Source organism: Austrofundulus limnaeus, unplaced genomic scaffold, assembly GCF_001266775.1.
Source record: "Austrofundulus limnaeus strain Quisiro unplaced genomic scaffold, Austrofundulus_limnaeus-1.0 Scaffold0, whole genome shotgun sequence".
In the NCBI taxonomy this organism is placed as follows: Eukaryota; Metazoa; Chordata; class Actinopteri; order Cyprinodontiformes; family Rivulidae; genus Austrofundulus; species Austrofundulus limnaeus.
In genome coordinates, this window is record NW_013952402.1 from 11,107,691 (window position 1) to 11,127,574 (window position 19,884).

Consider the following 19,884-nt stretch of genomic DNA (forward strand, 5'->3'; position numbering starts at 1 on the left):
TGTACAGCTTGAGAAAAAATGGTTCTTTAAATGTCTTAATTTAAATTTGCCTCATCTATACAAAACATGTTGGTATTTTTTAAATTCCAGTGAAATATATTTATGTTTGTGGTTGTAATGTGACAAAATATGGAAAAGTTCAAGGGGTATGAATACTTTTGCAAACCACTGTATCTCTAAAAATCAACTACAAGGACTGAAACTAAGTGAAAATCAGCCAAAGTCCAAAACTTAGAAACACTTTCTGAAAACAAAAAATAATAAAATAAACGTCTGAAATGGCTGTTTGGAAACAAAGTAAACGAAGAACTGAGGGGTGGTTTAAAACTTCAGCACAGCGATGTGTAACCTACTGACCATAAACTAACACAGGTTGATGACGACTCCAGTTTCATCCAGCCACGACTGAACGGGGTTATTGATCCAACTTGAGGCTTTTCTTCAGTGTGAATGCTGATGCAGCACAYACACAGATTGTTGAGCTTTTTAACTTCAGACGTTGGGGCTTATCACCGCAGACTGTCAGGCTGCTCACCTCGGCCTCATACCTCTGTCTGCCAGAAAGATTGTTCTGGTGCCAGCCCTGATAAAGTAACTAAGAGGAAATGATTGTCATTATTAAAGGCTCTTCACCTTCCTGGCCTTTACTCAAGGCTTTCTTTGTTTACCTGGCCTACATCCCTGTTTGCACTGTGACTCCGTGACAAACGGCTTAATTGTTGAACCTAAAAGAAAAGCAAATTGAGTTCTCCTTTTATAGCATTCGTTTTGTGTCTCTCATTGAGGAGCGCCCTCACGATGACCTCACCAAAATCTCCTTTTACATTACATCCTCCTGGACTGGATTAAATCTGACATGACCAACGATTTAACAGCTAATCTGAATGAAGACCACAGTGGATTGCTGCCCTTAAAAAAAACAAACAAACTGCAATCTCAAAAATTTCAAAAGTTCCCTGTTTTATAAGTATTGACTTTTTTATCAGTCTTTGATTACTTAGCAGTTTACATAAGTTTTGTGATTACTTGCAAGCCCAAACATCATCAGCAGCAACATAAAATGCTACATATCGCTGTAGCTCATCACATGTAACAACCTGAGGCACTTTCAGTAGGGATATCATATTTCTATCAGAATAATCATATAAAGCTATTTTATAAATATATTTTATAAATTTGCATTAACCTTCATGACATATTTTAGATTGGATTTGTTTCAAAGTGATAACGATCTACTTTAACTTCATTCCTGCTCAAACTAGCCAGCAATCTGGTCAGAATTAAACTATTTCCTCAAACTGAGGTAGTTCAAAAAGATTAAAGTAAGAAAAAAAATATTTAAACCGTATCCATGAATAATCAACAGTGGTTAGAAACAAATGGTCAGTTTGAGTTAAAATATCCTTATATAATTGTGTTTAACTTGTGTGTTTGCAGCCACAAATGTCCAGCTGTCACAGTGCCGGGACCAGTGAGGAGCAGCAGCTGTACTGGGCTAAGGGAACCGGTTTTGGGACTGGATCTACAGCCTCGGGTTGGGATGTAGAACAGGCTCTCACCAAACAGCGGCTGGAGGAAGAGCATGTCACCTGCCTGCTCCAGGTACCCGCTGACATGAGAGCTAGCTGTTCACCACACATCAGCACAGCAGTTTGTTTACCACACAGTTAATCCTGCTCCAGCAGCATTGGGATTATTATACATGTTCTTAAGTCTTTGTGCGTGTTCGCATATAAAAACAAGTGTTTCACTCATTTTTTGATCTATTTTTTTTGTCAAGTTCACACAAGGTAATTTAATGCRGTGAAGGACTGATTAAAGAAATCTCAGATGAAAAGCAAAAATAAAAAAAAAATTGTGCATTACTTTTTAACGTGTTTAAAATGTTTAAGTAATTTTTCTATTTCCTAATCTGTTTAAAGGTCCTAGCGAGCTACATTAACCCAGCAGGATCCAGCAGCTGCCACAGCGCTGACGGCGCCTCTGCAGACAGCAGATCCCAGAACAGCTCAGCTCTGCCAGCGGTGCTGCAGGAGCTACTGAGCCAGTCCTGCCTCATTCCTGCCATGTCCTCCTACCTGCGCAATGACTCAGGTATGGCCCCTTTGCACAAATACAGAGCAAGACAAAAGGAAAGACCCCCCCCCCCCCCCMCCATCAGTATTTACTCTGCCTTTTACTTTATGATTTCAGAAAAACCTTGAAACTTCATGTTCCCTTTCAGTCAATACACTTGGTACAACACATCATGTATGGGAACCATGCCCCTGCGTGTCCTGGYTGAAGCCACCTCTAATCACGCCTTTAGGCAGGTGACGTGATGACGACAGATGTCAGGCTCCGCCTACACATGTATATATATACTGTTGCCATCACAATCACTCCTTAGTTTCATTGCTCTTCACCTCGCTAGAACCCCCACCTCTTTCAACCTAGGTAGTTACCTGCTGCTAGTTAGCTTTGTTTGTTGGAAGGCTCTTAAAGTTAGCTTAGATGCTTTTGTTGGTGTCGGCCACCGCTGCCTACAGGTAAGTGTGTCTGCCCGCGGAGCGCTAGCTTTGAGTAGCCTTTCATTTCAACAAAATACAATATTTTGTGGTTTGGGATGAGCCCAAAATTACCTCAAGGAGCAGAGGTCGTCCGTCGCCCCTGTGGGCGCGGCTTCTTGCTCCATGAGAGGGGCCAGCACGAGTCTTGCCCAGTCTGTCTGGGGGTCRTTCACACTCAGAGAGCGTTGGCGGAGCTCGAAGCATGTGCGTTTGGCCGCCAGCTTCGTCGCTCAACCCTGGATGGATGGGTTAAGTCCTTAGAAAAAGTGCTGGGCGAAACCGTRGTCTCACGAAAAGACCCACTCCTTTCCGAGTCCAGTAACCCGGTTCCGTCTGAGTCTGACGAGGAATGTTTGTCAGTCAAAGTCCCCGCTTCCAGCTGGGCGGACCGAGTAGAGTACAGGAGGGGTTAGCCGTTTATATTGGCTTGGATGTTCATCTGTCGAAAGACGACGAGGAACCCGGCTCGGTCTAGATGCCCCGCTGCTGTGGAGGCGGACCAGGAGGACACGTCTTTTCTCTCGTCGTCGTACGGATTCTGAAGCAGTCCAGACTCCACATAAACTGCCTGGAATTGTTAACGGTTCTGTTAACACTGAAACATTTTTATACGGTTCTGAAGAACCAACATGTTCTGATCAGAACAGACAACACGACTATAGTGTCATATATAAACAGACAGGGGGAACACGGTCTCTTCCCCTGTTGGAACTGTGTCACACTCTCTTGCAGTGGTGCAGCGTGCATTTCCTGTCTATCAGGGCCACTCATGTTCCTTGGAGACTGAATCTGGGTCCAGATCTACTCTCCAGGAGCGGGCCTCTAGTGAGGGAGTGGAGGCTGCATCCCTCAGTGGTGGACCAGATTTGGATCATGTTTGGCAGGGCAGCAGTGGATCTCTTTGCCACAAGGGCCAACACCCACTGCCCTCTGTTCTTTTCCATAACGGATCAGAACGCCCCACTGGGGCGTGGACGCTCTAGCCCACCCGTGGCCCAATGTACTGCTGTATGCATTTTCCCCAGTGGAGATGATACTGCCTGTACTGGAGAGGGTGCGCAGACAGGGTCTGTCTCTGATTCTGGTGGCGCCCCACTGGCCAGCGAAATCTTGGTACGCCRAGATAATCAGCCTGCTGGCTGCTCAGCCCTGGCAGCTTCCTCTTCGCCAAGATCTCCTCTCTCAGGCAAGGGGGGAGATATTTCACCCACACCCAGAGTTGTGGAGGCTGCACGCCTACCTGCTGAAAGGTCCTGCTTGCTAGCCAGAGGCCTTCCCCCGGCAGTGGTGGCGTATCTCCTTAAGGTGATATCTTCTAACTACAGCTCCGTGTCTATTGAGCTTTCTAGTTTTTATCCTCCCCTTTTGCATCTGATGTGCAGAGGAGGTTACATTCTTTGTGTCCTCTATGTGCACTGCATATTTACATTGATCGCACACAGGAGGTGAGGTCATGTGATCAGCTGTTTGTGTGTGTTGTTAACCCACTCAGGGGCAGGGCTCTTTCCAGACAGAGACTCTCCCACTGGATTGTGGAGGCTATCTCTTTAGCTTACAGCAGCAGGGGTCTCCCAGTCCCATCTGGTGTGGGAGCTCACTCCACCAGGGGTGTAGCAGCATCCTGGGCACTATTTGAAGGGGTACCTGTGAGTGACATCTGTGCTGCGGCCAGCTGGTCTTCACCGCACACATTTATCGCTTAGATGTGACAGCCCCTTCGGTGGCTCACTCTGTGCTCTCCGCTGGGTCTGATGTGCTGCACTAGCATGTTATTATGACCCAAGTTTGGTGCTGCTCCGCGGGGCGTTTATATATGTCCCATACATGATGTTGTACCGAGTGTATTGACTGAAAGGGAACGTAATGTTATGCACATAACTACTGTTCCCTGAAGGAAAGGAACGAGGTACAGCACATGGTGGCCCCGCTGCACAGCTGGGCTCGGTGAAGAGCAGTTACCGAACTGAGGAGTGACTGTGATGCGACAGTATTTATCTGTGTAGGCGGAGCCTGACTGTCGTCATCACGTCACCTGCCTAAAGGCGTGATAAGAGGTGGCTTCAGCCAGGACACGCAGGAGCGTGGGTTCCCATACATGATGTTGTACCTTGTTCCTTTCCTTCAGGTAACAGTAGTTATATGCATAACATTACGTTTCACTAACATTTAGTCGTCACTCAGCACTACAGAGAAAAGTGAACAGATTTTTATTCTAGAAAAGCAGGTGACAGCTATACAAAACACCACAGCCTCTGAGCAGAGACTTTTGGACTGATGCAAACTGCTTTTACACAATTCTTCTGAGTCTAAAAGGAAAAGACTGTTGGAGAGAAACCAGAGATGAACACAGCCAGCCAAGGGGAGGCTGAAATGGCATTTTACTATTTACACCATCACTTGGCACGTTTAAACTTTGGCTCATTTTTTAAGACATGTTGACATCATGCACACAGGTTTCTGTAATTTATCCCATATCTTATCTAATATGTGTTCACACCAATTGATTTGACTTGTGGATATTATTTACGAGTGTACCCGTGTGTGGATGGTGGATCTTGACGTGAATTGTTACCAGTCTGTATCTTTTGATGCTGTCATTGTTGGTTTGGATGTTTTCAGTGAATACTGGGATCTGGAGTTGGTGCTGTGTAGCTTTCATCTGGTTCTGAATAGTGTGTGTGTGTGTGTGTGTGTGTGTGTGTGTGTGTGTGTGTGTGTGNTGTGTGTGTGTGTGTGTGTGTGTGTGTGTGTGTGTGTGTGTGTGTGTGTGTGGTGGAGATGGCTTGTCAGTGCAGGAGGGGACAGCAGGTGGAGCTGCAGATTCTTCAAGTAAAAATAAGCTGGCCATTTAATTTGTTTTGCTCTCTAGATGAAAATACTTGTTTTTTTCCTCATCTCTTCCTGTTTTTAACATTTAGTGTTTCTCTGAGTGCCTGGTTATTTATAGCCTGGTCCTTGCCTTCCTACACAGCTCCGCTCAATTCTAGTTTCTCTTCACTGCTCCGTCTGAGACTTCTCCCATTGACAAGGATTTCACTGGCAGATTTTTAGCCGGGCCAATCAGAGAAGAGAACGTCAGTTTTCTGCGCTATGTCTCTTGTAGTTTACTTTACCTGGGCCAATCAGCAAACAGAAGGCKGAGTTTTGAACGATGTCGACTTTCTGCGCAGTGTCTGCTAGTTAGTTTAGCATACGGCAGTGGAGGAAGTAAATGAAGCCAGTCCGTGTTGACAAGGCTTCTAAATTAAAATAAATCTGTCTGACAAAGCAGAAGCTCTCATTTACAGTCGTCTCGTTCAGCTCGGTACTTTTCTCCTCTCAGTAGGAAATCACATACGCGATTTCCGGTTAGCTTCTTAGCTTAGCCTCCATCACAGCGACAACACACACATGCTTCAGCAGAGGCCACGCCTCCTGCAAGAATCACTTCTCTATGCATCAAGTCCAGACTCTTGTACGAAGCAAAGTGAAGTACAGGGTCTGGTTTTAACCAGGCTAGGTTATTTATGTAACTGAGGTGGGGCCGTYTTTTAACAGCTATGTTTTGCTCATGTTCAGGTAATTTCTAGATTTTCCTCCCCTTAGGTTTTTTTTTTGTTTGTTTGTTTTGTTTTAATTTTAGTCGACCCTCTTGGTGTACAGTGAGCTTCCAGTAGAACACATTGGGTTGCAGCATCATTCTGATCATGTCTGCTCACTGTTCATATCTCATCTTTGTTCCTCTGGGGAATAGTGGAGTATTGGTTCTGAACTGGGACTTTATATTCTGGTAGCAGTCGCTCTTTAGATGCTTCTGTTGATGTATGCTGCATTTGAAGACACCAGGCACTTTCAACAGGAAATTTATAGTGTTGCTAACAACTAACTGCAATGTAAATGTTTATAAAATACTGCTGAGAAAATAAATGTTTGATTCTGCAGCTGATTTAAGAAGACAGCAATCCACTTTGATTTTCTTTTTTGGTGGAGAATGCAGAATCCACTTTGATTTTACCTGCATTCAAACTAGTTGTTAATTCGTCAGTCCTGTACATAAAGGTGATTAGTATGAGATTAATATCATTATATTTTATACTTTTTTGTGATGTACAAAATTTACCACAGTTTTTAAATCCTGCTTTAGTATTCATTTTTTTGCAGTAGATGAGTTTAGAYGGTAGTTTTTACTGTCCTTCCTTCACTGAGGTAAAAACTAAAGTTCATAAATGTCCTCTTTTAAAATCCAACAGCGAAAGTGACTCTTAAAAGACCCAGCTCTAGAACAAAAAAAAGATTCAGCCTGTCAAACAGAAGACCAGAGCACGACAGAGTAATTACTAGAACATAAATTACAGCCTGTGTGGGGGAAAAAAAAATAAAAAAACCAGCAACCAAAAGTCTTCTGACCAGTCCCCCCAATTACACTCATACCATTTGATGTCAGTGAAAGATAAATGACTAAAAACACAAAACCAACTTGATGTGTTTCGTTTATGAACATCCGGCCCATCAGAACTAGGGTTGGGCAAAATTGGCAAAAAAAAGAAAAGAAAAAAAAAAGAATCACGATTAATTGTGGTTTTTAGCCGATAACAATTAATACCTCCTGGATAGTGCTGGGCGGTATACCGTTTTGTACCGAATACCGGTTTTTATTTTTGTTATGATATGAACTTTTTGAATACTGGACATTCCGGTTTAAATAGCGGAACGTTTTGTCGCGGCCGCCAGTGAACTGTTGTTTCCCGGGGGACATTTTTCCTTGCTGCACCGCAATGTGCGTTAGCATGCTAATGTTTGGAGCAGCTAGTTGCAGCCGCGGGTGGCGATTCCGCTGCTTATATTGACTGACGTTTAAAAAAACATCCCGTTTTCGCCGTCGCTGAATGTAGTAAACACCTCTTCAGTGACGTGCACAGTTAGATTTAACGCGGTTAGTTAATATGGAGACGTTATGCTGATGGAGACTTAACGTGGTTCTATTGTGAAAAGCCTGCAGGAAGTAGTTCGTAGTGGAGTTGGAATTGACTGGTGTGCAAGGTGAGTCATGCTGATAATCTTTAATAAATAACATAAAACAATAAACCCCATCATAATYTTTTCTTAACCCTCCTCCTTCACAGCTGGACCAAAATGCATGACTACTCGCCCAGCTCTACTCCTGGAGATCCTGGATGCCTGCATGTCATAGTCACATGACCAGTTTAAATCACTTTAGTGGGAAAGATTTGCTCTCAGTAAAAATCTGTTCCAAATTGTGTCAAAAGTACAGACTTCAGGCTAAAAGTCATTTTTTAAAATTGTGTTGATAGGCCAAGTAAAACTGGAATTACGAAAAATAAATTACAGAACTTTTTTAATGTTTATCATATTTGACTGACCAGGAAAATCTCCAGTCCATCTGCCTGGTGGCATTAATCGTATTTATCGTCAAGTGCCAAAAAATAATCGATTAACGTTTTTCTGACGATTAATTGCACATGATACGATTTTGCCCAACCCTAATCAGAACCATGTTGAACGATCAGATTAGATCAACACATGTCACATAGAGAACACAACTATTTTAGGCTTTTAGGATTTAAAATTTAAAATACAACATGACTTGACAAACTGATTGTTAAAGCGTAATGACAACAGTTCCAAACAAACTCTGATGCAGGCTAAAGACCGTGATGCAGGAACCAGAATAAAACAGTTAGTACAACAAAGAACAGATTGTTAAATGATTACCTTTAATTAACTGACTATTTTGTTTAATAATAATTGCATCTTATTATTTGTTKCTGATTTTAATACTTGTTCTATTTTAAATGAACTCATTGGTGACCTTGACTGAGCTCATCCGTGGACCGGATGTGGCCCCTGAGCCACCAGTTTTATAGCCCAGCACTAGAAGCAACCAAACTACTGATTTAAATGGATAAAAAGAATACCCATTAAAACAGGAATTTTGATATTGCAAAATAGAGAACTTGTGAACAGTGGAATGTTCTCARTATGTCACCCAGACATAATTGTGAGCTCCTGTTTCTCCAAACTAAGATAATTCAAAGAATTGTCAACAGATGATAATTTATTGAAAATGTTCCACCAAACATCAACTTGAAATGGCCAAACACACTCTTTAACCAAATATTTTGTAATTTTTTTGTTAGAAATTTATTCGTTTTAAAAACAAAACAATTATATTCAACAACAACTACAAAAAAACATACAATCAAAAATAAAATAAAATGAAAGGCAGCAGAAGAAGAATAAATCTTATATCTGCCCCTTTTGTCCCCTAAATAAGTTCAAACAAAAGTGATTTACACACACAACAAAGAAAATCAAAAAACAAAGCTAAATACAAACGTCAACCCAACAACAATTCATATACATTCACAATTATGATTTTCCATTTTTCTTCAGAAAACAAAGTTTTATCWTTCCCTTAAATATATACATAGATCTGGCATTTTTAACATCTTCCTCCAGACTATTCCACAATCCTATCACCTGGATTGAAGTACACCGTTCTTTTAAACTGGTACAAAACCAAGGCTTCACAAACATCTCTATCCCCTTAAGAAAATAACAACTCTATCTCTTAACAAAATTTACATGGATGTTGGAAGGTAATATATTTTTTTGAGCCTTATACATCAACAATAAAATATTATRATCAACCAAGTCATAAAATTTCAATATCTTCAACTGATAAAATAATGTATTTGATGGGTAGCTGTAATGTTTTCTAGTGATAATTATTACAGCCCTTTTCTGTAAAATAAAAATTGGATTTGTAATTATTCTGCATGCTTTACCCCAGACTTCAATACAGTAAATTAAATGTGGAACAATCATTGCATTATACAACATAAACAGAGCTTTTTCATTGAATAATTCTCTTACTTTATACAATACTCCAATAGATTTAGTTATTTTTGTTCTTAATTTTATTTGATTTTTCCATGTTATATTTCCACCAATGGTGACACCCAGAAACTTCACTTCACTGACTCTACAAATCTCAACATTATCGACTAAATGGAACATCGACAGTTCTCTTACTGTTGCTGAATGTCGTGTAATTAGTCTTATCAAAGTTTAATGACAGTTTAAGTTGAAACCAGTTTTGTATTTTCACAAATTCTGTCTGTACCATCTCCAACATTTGTTCTATATCTTTACCTAAGCAAAACATTTTTTAGGATCATCTGCAAAAAGAACACATTTTAAAAGTCCTGACACATTTACCAAGTCATTTACATATAAAATAAATAACAAAGTCCAAGTACAGAACCTTGAGGCACTCCATGTGTGATGTTACAGAGTTCAGATCTAACATCATTTATTTGAACAAACTGTTTCCTGTTATCAAGATAACTAGATACCCACTGTAATGCTGGACCTCTAATACCATATTTAAATCTGTGGCTATAAAAATCTTTTCCTTGAGGAAAATGTAACCTTGAACTTGACACACGACTTTTAGCTGCTGTAAACCAGCCATGAATTGCTAATGCTGCCATTGTTTAGAGAATCAGCCTCATTTTATTTCTGCATGCATAGATTTAGTTCGATCGGGGGACTTTTGTTTGTGTGAACAGATTTCATGCAGTGTGTTTGTGTTCTTCCTTTGCATTGTGTTTGTATTGCTTATCAGCTCGAAGCAAGGTAGAACTGATTGTGTACCTTCTCTTTGTGCTCAGCTCAGCTGGGTGTTTCGCTTTGCAAGATTTCCTCTTGTGTTCATACGGGTGTGTGTTGATGTGCCCCATGTCTCATAAATAAATAATAGCTGATAAAAAGCATTGTGAGTGCTGTAATTGTTCCACATTGTCTGGTGCATGACTCTGACACACACTTGCATGCAAATATGCGTGTGTGGATTTTTTTCACCTTTACAGCTCATTGTTAGTTTCAGTATCAGCAGACTTTATTTTGAATTATAGCCTTTATATGAGCACAGTTTCCTTTTGAAATGTGTGCATTTGTTACATAAATGAGTTATTTTATGACAGATTTCCTCAGCTAAGTGACTAGCTGGCTTACACATAGCTTGCGGAAGCCATGTTGTGTCAGATTTTATAACATTTTCTTGTATGGGAGCCACTCAGTCCAAACCGTCAATAGATATCAACAAAAACTTGCTTTAATGAACAGATTGGAGACCTGAGAAACTTACTTTTCCCCAAAGATGTTATCTGTGGTATGTTTTATTGTACAATTGCAACAAACAAAGACCATTAACAGTGTTGAAAATGCAGCAAACTGAACTTGTTCCTGTTTGAGTCAGAGCTCATGGGGTTGATGTTTTTTATTTGCAGTTTTTCAAGTAAGTATAAGAATGAATCTGTCATTCAATAAATGGAAACAAACCTTAGTACAATGACAAACTTGTGGTTATGATTTCAAGTGAATTCTGTCTTCAATCCCAAATGAGCACAGATGTGGTCTGAACTTAACTTTGTCGGTAACGCTTTCTTTTACGGTACACTTATTACCATGTAATTACAAGGTAATTAAAAAAGAAATTAAATGGTAAATACTACCTTATTACCATGTAATTATGTGGTAACAGGGTTCGACAATATATTTTTTTTACCTGACATGTCTGGCAGGTGACAACAAATGTTACCTGCCGGACATGAAGAGTTACCTGCCCAAAACAAAAATGATCAAATTTTGATAAAATAGATAAAACATGTACCGTATTTGTACTACAAAAATATTAACATGGTTGTCAGTCAGTTCTATCATCCAGAACATCTTCACTAAACATTTTTAGACCTTTCCAATGTTTCCCTTAGAGCACTGGCCTGGGGGCGAGGCTTATGAAAACAAAATGATCAACAGCAGCAGCTTTGTTTTTAATACAAAAAAAAAAGAACATGAAAAAGTCAACAATTTGCATTAAAATAATCGTATATAGCCTATCTCATATCTAAAGATACATTTAAGATATTTTGAACTGGAGTCTCCCGACAACTTAAGGATAAATCTATTATTTGTACCAGTCAGAATATAATTAGAGCTATCTTAAATAGGTATTTTGAATTGTCAAAATATATTAAGAGATGTCTATATATTTTTGTTTCTTTCATTCATAAAAACAAAACCACCTATGTATACCATTAAAAAAAACAACAACAAAGTAAATCATACCCTGAATTAATACACAATTTGGAACAGATTTGTATGAAGGGCAAGTATTTCCTACTAAATTGGTCATTTGACTAGGACGCGAATGTCTTTTCTTTGTTTTTATGGCTTTAATGCACTTTGGAGTGATTTTTTTTCCACTTGGCTGGACGTGTACATCTCCTGTGTTAATGTTGGTACATGTAATATGCTAATTCTGTACTGTGGAGAACATTAAGAGTTGTTGTCGGGTGAAAAATCTTTCACTAATACTGTGTTGGCCGCGAACCGGAAGTGTCGGGAGTGGCATCATGCGCTGGACCGTATGTCCGTGGCATATAGGCTATTTGCAGGGGTACAGTATGAATTGTATAACATGAAACTATTTTACCATGGTTAAAATGTTTGCCACAAATCCCAGTAGTTGAACCATACTCCCATTTTTTTCTTCTAATCACTGGTGTAGATTCTCTAATCAACAACTCACAACAGTTAAACCCCACATGTTCCATGGTAGAATTATGAAAGTTTCTTGTAAGAGGCAAAACCACCAAGTTTAATTGCCTTTGATTTAGCTGGCTATATTTTTTCTAGTGTTTGCTATCCATTAAGACCTCAACTGTGGGGCTCTGTTTTTTTAAATTAATTTAGAAAATATTGGAAAGGCAGGTGTTTAGCCTGATGATTCATGCAGGTTATTGATTTTAGGTGGGAGTTTTCCAGAGCAGGAGTCGCACAAGATAAACTGACAAAGAAAGCTTGTCCAACATAGTGGATAATTATAGGTCATATGATTTTTTTTTTTACGTAAGCTGGAATGGCTCCAAAGTAATCCATGCATTGTATAATGTCAGGCACCAAATGAATCCCACCCCACCCGCTACACTCAAGCAGCCTGTGCTAATTCTTTTCATTTAATTACTTCACTACTTCATTCTCCTGTCATTTTATATTTTTGTCAGTTCTAATATTTTTCATATGCTCTTTAAATAAAACCATACACTTGATTCTTAATTGGCTTTTGATTTTTCTTCTTTTCAGACTGTTAACACTCACATTGAATCCATTTATATGAGATAATTTAAAGYCAGTCTACAAGACTGGTAATAAGCACAATTGGAGAAATTCACTTCAGCTTCATGTTGTCCCCGTTTCCCCAGCAGAGATAAATCCTAGTCAAGAGGAACTTTATTCCTCTTAACTACTCACAACATCTTTCCATTTGCCTTTTGGTCTTGGCTTGTCGACCAAAACATAGATGTTTTATTTCTTCCTGGTCTTCCCTTCATCGCCACTGAGCTCTGCAGTCCATCAGCCAAGCCCGCTCTTCCACATTAATCATTACTGTCTTGGCAAAGCCTTTTAGGATACATTATCATTTACCACTGTTGCCTGGCACTCCATCACTAGGAGCTAAGCCATTAATGAGAGGTAATACCTTTGAATGTCACTACAATGCTAATTTATCTTAATTGAAGGCCAGATTTGTTGCACATTTTTTGGTCACTTAATGGATTCCATATGTTTCAAGTATTTTGGGGGTTTACATCCTGCACCCACCATTTCACACCTCTGCTTCACTTTGACATCAGCCTGAGAATATTGATGAAATGCCTGTTTTGGTTCTGTTATATAAAGTGAGCTTGAGCATAATGCTGGAGGATAATCAGGGTGGTTGATGAATATTTTACTCCAGATTTAATCGAGACACTAGAATGCAACCATGTATCAGGATATTTCTTGGCACCTATGTGCTGTTTTACACACACACATTGAATAAATGTTTGTATGAATACATGAAGGTAAAGGGTAATTTGTCGTAGATTATGCCTGATTCTGTTTATCAACTATTTGATTTGCAATTTTTGTAGGTTTTACAAAAGAATTAAAAAGCACAAGTGCTTGACCTCATGCATAGAAAATCATCATTTTTACAAACTCATAAACATTTACTTCAATTTCCCTCAGCACAAGGCATATTTTGCAGTCATGACAATGTGAAAGGTACTATAGAAGCACTGCACTTCCTTTATTCAGTAACACTCTTCTTATAAATTCACAATTTATCACCATTCACATTTGAACTGTATATTCCATTACTACAGGCAAATAGGCTCTTTGACCATATGGTTGCGGGATTTAGAGGTGATTATCTGCACAGCTGTAAAACCACAGACTAATAGCTTTTCACACTTTTTTATTAGTACCATCTTAGAAAATACTAAGCTCTCCAAGTTCCAACAGAATGACCAGCAGTATAAGCTAACAAACTTATACTAACAACAAATTTAAAAACAATAAGCTTTATGATTTTAACAGTCTATATATTTAATTTAGTCAGTATTTTTTTCATGGGCTAAATAAAAGAAATGGGCTCATGCACCAGCCTGTGCTTCAACTGTTTTGGTCATTGAACGGATTCAGGAGAAACCATTGCGATATGAAAACACGCACCAGATCCTGGTTGTAAGGTACAGTCTTAAGAGTTGTTTATCCATTGTCCACCTGTTTCTACAGGGGTTGACAAAATTTCTTCATTGTGATTTTGTTTAAAAGTTTCTCTTTAAACCAAGATCATTTTTTTGCTTCAACTTCTCATCTTTGTTTCTTACTCATTATGTTAAAGTTTACAGTTCAGATTAGGATGGCTGATTACCTTGTTATCAGTGGTACTTGTATCACAATTTGAGAAATATGGCCATAAATGATTCCTTCACAGTTTATTCTTACAAAAAATATGCTAAAGTTTGGAGTCACTTCAATATATTTTTGTGCCCCCCCCCCCCAAAAAAAAATACATAGTATGTTTTTAGATCAGTGGTTCCCAACCTATTTTCCTCAAAGCCCCCCTTTCATACTTCAAAACCAAGCTGAGTTCCCTCCCCCATTCCTTGTTACTCCCCATTTCTCCCGACTTCCCATTTCTCCTAAACACCTGTACAACCTTTATCTCTTAAAATAATAAAAGAATAAATTGGTAGTTACAAACTTTTTATTTGTAAAAGGGGAAAAAATAAACTGAGTTATACATAACGTGTCATATATACAAAATAATAAATTGATATTTTTAAAACCTCTGAGCAGACAAGGTTGGGAACCACCAGTTTATGAAAGTGATCCCATTCATTCTGTTGATCTGACTTAAAATAATTTTTTTCTCAAAAACCAACAATACTTACCCTCCTGGGTTCAGAATGCACATACAAAGGTCATAACATAAAACTACTGCAATGTTTTTCACTTGTCATTGAAAACAAATGACTTGTTCAAACCATGTTCACTGTACATTCCTGAACATATATTTTCTCACATACACCTTGGTTAGATACAGCTCAAAGGAATTTGTTTTTATTATTTTGTTAACTTTATCTTTTCAATTCACTCTGTCCTCCATTGCACAATACAATTATTCTTTATTCAGATATGTATTTTTTTAAAAGCATTTTAATTATTGGAAAGAAATTGCTGAAACACCTTTTTGGAAAACAAAATCTTTCATCCTTCACTCTCAACACACCATTTATGAACATCAATTGCAGACAAAAGATGAAGTTCAGAAAATAAAATGAAAGGGTAGTTCCATCTTTATACAAATATGATTTGTTATTTTGCAAGTTGTTCATGATTCTGAATTTCTTGCTTCTGTGAAGACAAATATTCTACAAAAAATAATTTCTTTTTTAAAATTGTCTTGAAAAGGACCTTCTTGAAATCAAAATTTAGCAGGATGATAAGCATTTATGAAATATAATGTCCTAATGGTAATGTAAGATTATTTTTAAATTTTCAAAATTATGAGAGTACAGCCATTTTCTTATACTGTTTGACACAAACCCTTCACAATTTAACATTTTTGGCCCTAAAAACTGATTGGTACAGCTTCCCTGCAGTTTTTACAGGGTTTGCATGTAATTATCTTGTCCTTCTAGACAAGCAGCTATGACACTATCATCAAGAAGAATGAAGCATATGTAAATGGTTGGCTATTAGTTTTTGCCACAAGACTTCATTATTGGTCCAGCAGTCTAAAACTCTAAGATCCAGGTAAAGTATCTACTTTTATTAGGCCATAGAGGGGTCAGTTTGGGTCAGTCTTGGTTGGTGGCTTCCCAGTTTGCATCCAGGTCATCTCATCCACCTTCCAGAAATGTTCTGCCCTTGCCATGTCCTCCAGCCCTTCGTTATCTTCCCAGTGCATGCCTGTTGTTTGTCAATATGGCTTCTTCTTCCGCTTCATCCTCTATCAGGTTTTTAAGTTTTCTCCTCCTGTCTCTGGGGTAGATATTCATGTCACACGTCTCCTATTAAGCAGTCTTTCAATACTGCTAACTCTGACATTCTTCAAAGTATTTTGTATTTCTCAGCCTTTGCGCCTCACAATGTGGTGTAAATGTAAACAAAAACAATCACAAAGAGGTTAAGGAAAGTACCAATGATGCCCAACATGGCTAAGATTGACTCCTCCTGCTCTTCCTTGACCTCCAGTGCCCGCACGTCATCAAGAGTGATGACAGTCGTGCCCATGATCCTGATGCTCACCTAACCTGGCAAGGGGGCATTTATCTAGAATAAAAAAGAGAGAGTTGATGTTAGAAAGACAAACAACAACGCAGTTGGATTTGAAGATGTATGCTGCTGTTATAGCTTAACTGGGCTTCCCCTGTCCTCTACTTATGCATTTGATTCATAGAAGCCAGTATCAAAGCGCATCACCACTGTACCACAAGAAATCAATTGCAAATCAAACAAAACAATAGCTACGCCAAAAAGACTGGATATTAGTATCTTATTATTGGTACTTATGATCTGGCACAGCTTGAAACCAAGCTGTGGATGTCACCACACTCTGACTCGTCCTCAGCTTATCTGAAACTGAAGTGTTACAAAGCCAGCAGTGACGCTCTGTGGTGTTTCCTTGTGCCAAGATAAGTGCAATTTCACACTACCATTTAGAGCTTGCAATAGTCGCACATTTTTTGTGTAGTATATTTAATTAATCACCTCCCGATCTTTAAAGGCAGTTCAAGCCTAAACCCCAACCTTCCTTGTATAGACCTCTTTAAAGATTAAAGAGCTGGATTTTGCGTGATTCCTTTGAGAAATGTGTGAATAAAAAGCTGAACGGGATCATTCAGTTCTAAGGCTTTTATATGAATGGCACCACATTTATTCACTTATCCTTTAAATAAAATTTCATCACAACTGCACAGCGATGTGTGAAATGAAACTCTGATCAAAAACATAACAATGGTGTTGAATAAAAAGTGGCTTACCCTAAGACGTTTCTGGTGTACAACATCATCCGGCATTCTTTTTACGTCCTCACAGGAGAAATGTGGGTTTAAAGACATCATACATAGACCCAGGGTAGAAACAGGAGAAGATTGGATATGTAGTCTCAGTCCCAGCAGTTAAAGCAGCACGCCAAGCAATAAAGAGGAGAATGGAAAGCAGGGGTGCAACAACGGCGATGAATTTGCTGTCTTGAAAGAAAACCCCCTTGTGTCACTTCTCTTTTCTTCGTTCTACAGCGCCACCTGGAAAGTTCTGCAATCTCGCTTTCCAAAAAATGCTTGAAGTTTGCCGTTGCAAATGTTTGCRTTCAGTGATATTTAGCAGGTTTACATTTCTGCTGTTAAAATGCTTGCAGCGGGTGTTCCTCCAACCCACCTCCCCAGCATTCCTCCCATCCTTTTTTTTTTTGTCTGCTTCGTCTTTTCGGTCGCCAGTTCCCAGTTACCTGCTTTGCCTAAACTCCTCCACACAACTACACCAGCTCCCTTCGCAGTTTGTAAATCTACACACCTCCTTGTTTCTCAGCACACTTCCACTAGCTCATCCTTTTGGGGATCAGTGGACTAAAAAAAAATCTCAACATTGAAGCACCCGTGCCAACACTGTGCGTGATTATGTCTGCAGGGTGAGCTGAATGTATCTCTGTGACACCCAGCCTCCGCTGAGCTGAACAAGAACAGGCAGGTCCCCAAATTAGGCAGAGTCTGGCAGGTGATATTCCATGGAAAACGCAAAAAGATGAAAATCCCAAGGAGATGTCTGTAGAGGCATAAGGAAGCCTGAGTGCCTGTCGCTGTGTCACAATAGATCTACACCTACCACCGGTGACAGCAGTGTTACGGCAGGTCTCCAGCACCAGTTAGTCACCGTGTGGGAACTGTGCATTGCATAACCAAGCAGAATGATGGTGAGAAAGAGAGGGGGAGAGGGAGAATGGGTCCTGATGGTCGTGGCAATGAAGGAAAAGAAGCATGAGGAGGTGGTGGGGGGTAAGAGAAAAGTGGAGGGAGGGGAAAACGATATTGCTCACGCATACAGTTGTCTCCTCCTCTCCCACTGCTATGGGGGCTGGTGAAGTGTACACACACACACACACACACACACACACACACACACACACCCGCACACACCCACATCTTTCACCTAAACAATAGGCAGACGCAAAAAGGCAAAGAAAAAAAATATCCAAAAAAAAGAGGTGAATCCATCCCCCATTAGACTGTGTTCATGCGAACCCACCGTCAGAGGCTGTTATTTTGGCAAACCTGCAGAGAGGGGAGGAGTGGAGGAGGAGGGGAAAACAATAAGAGGCGGCAGGGAAATAAAGGATGGATGTTGCTGGGTAGAGGACAAAGAGGAAGACGGTGTAGAAAAAAAATGTTGGGGTCTGTGCACACAGTTAAATATTTATATCTGAGTGTTTTCAGAAAATGACACATGCATGCATAAAGATCTTTTTTACGTTTTCTTTGTGTTTTATTTTATTTTTTCCGTGCTATAACTTCTGTTTCTTTGCTTGGTGAAATTTACACACCTTACTGTATTTCAGGACCTAGGGCAGTTCATGGTGGTTTCAGTCTGTGTAACTTTGTTCCAAAATGTTTGGTTTAAAAAAGAAAACTTCAGCTGCTGTTTTAAACGTATTTCAGCAGGCTTTTGATCTAGTTATTTCATTTGAGTTGATTTTTGTCCTCTTTTGATTAAAAAAAATTCACAAATTAAAACTTTTCTTTGTTCTTGCTACATTATGTAGCTAATCTGGGCATTTACCTCACTCGCTGTATTACAATATACATGTTTTACCTTAAATCAGACCTTAAGTAATTTACTGTGATAGTGAAAGAGGCAAATCTCTTAATAGGTTTATTTACATTCTATTTTACGTTCATTATATTACATTCAGCTGTGATCATCAGATATGGATCACAATTGAAAGAAAGATGTCCCAGATACTAGCAGTTAAAAAAACAAGCCAGGACCTGCTATCCCAGGCGCACGGAGAGATATTTCATCCCCATCCGGAGAGGCTGGCTCTGTGGGCATGACCCCTGAGTGGCTGATTCAGAATGCAGAGGGACTCCCTGCTGGTGTTATTGACACCACTCAATGTGCCAGAGCACCCTCAACCAGGTCCTTGTATGAGCAAATGTGGAAGGTGTTTGAGAGCTGGTGCTCAGACTCTAACATCATCCCTTATCAGTGTTCAGTGGCAGTAATCCTGTCATTTTTACAGAAACTTATTGAAAGAGGCAAAGCCTTTTCAACCATAAAAGTATATTTGGCTGCTATTTCAGCTTGTCATGTTGGGTTTGAGGGAAAAACTGTGGGCCAACACCCTTTGGTGTGCCGTTTTATGAGATGGGCATGCCGCAAATTGCCCACGTCCAGACCTTTGGCCCCATCCTGGGACCTTCCCACTGTTCTATAAGCTCTTTCTGGTTCTTTCTTTGAACCTCTGGAAGAAGGTTTTTAGGTTTTAAAGGGGTCCCTATCCAGGAAGTGTGTGCAGCTGCATGCTGGTCCTCCTCTGACACTTTTGCTAGGTTTTAAAAGCTTGATGTGACTGCTCCTGTTTTGGCACATTCAGTCCTAAGTGCAGGGTCTCACTGTGCAACCTCTTACTGAGTGGCCTCTGGGAACAGCTGTCATTAAAACAGGCATGTTTGGCAATCTGGGAGTCAGTATTTCTCCCCATAGTGAGACACAAAACAAATGCTATGAAAGAGAATTTAAGGTTATGAACATAACCCCCGTTCTCTGATTAGCATGAGTGAGTGTCTCACCAGACCACCCTCCWTGCTGCAAAGCGAGGAAGAGGTGAGCTTGTTGAATAATGACTGACACTATGTCAGCCCCTTTTATAGAGGGAGGGTCTGGGCCCCTCCTGACATAGACGTCACTTGTGCCAGCCAATGAGGGCTGGCGTAATGAA

General features: G+C 39.8%; 1 protein-coding gene and 1 long non-coding RNA gene across 2 annotated transcripts in view; one reads left to right on the forward strand and one right to left on the reverse strand.

Annotated features, from left to right (window-relative positions):
• The window catches only part of LOC106513960 (baculoviral IAP repeat-containing protein 6), a gene marked incomplete at its 5' end in the record, with an annotated part of 65,398 nt that overhangs the window by 13,545 nt on the left and 31,969 nt on the right, over positions 1–19,884 (forward strand). Inside the window, 2 exon segments of the mRNA XM_014003028.1 lie at positions 1,438–1,602; positions 1,923–2,094. Of these exon segments, the coding sequence (XP_013858482.1) occupies positions 1,438–1,602; positions 1,923–2,094 (337 nt within the window).
• On the reverse strand, positions 12,298–18,225 carry LOC106513969 (uncharacterized). Its single transcript, XR_001309854.1, has 2 exons — positions 16,931–18,225; positions 12,298–16,220 (listed from the first exon to the last, which is right to left on the reverse strand). It is a non-coding gene; the product is annotated as an uncharacterized LOC106513969 (long non-coding RNA).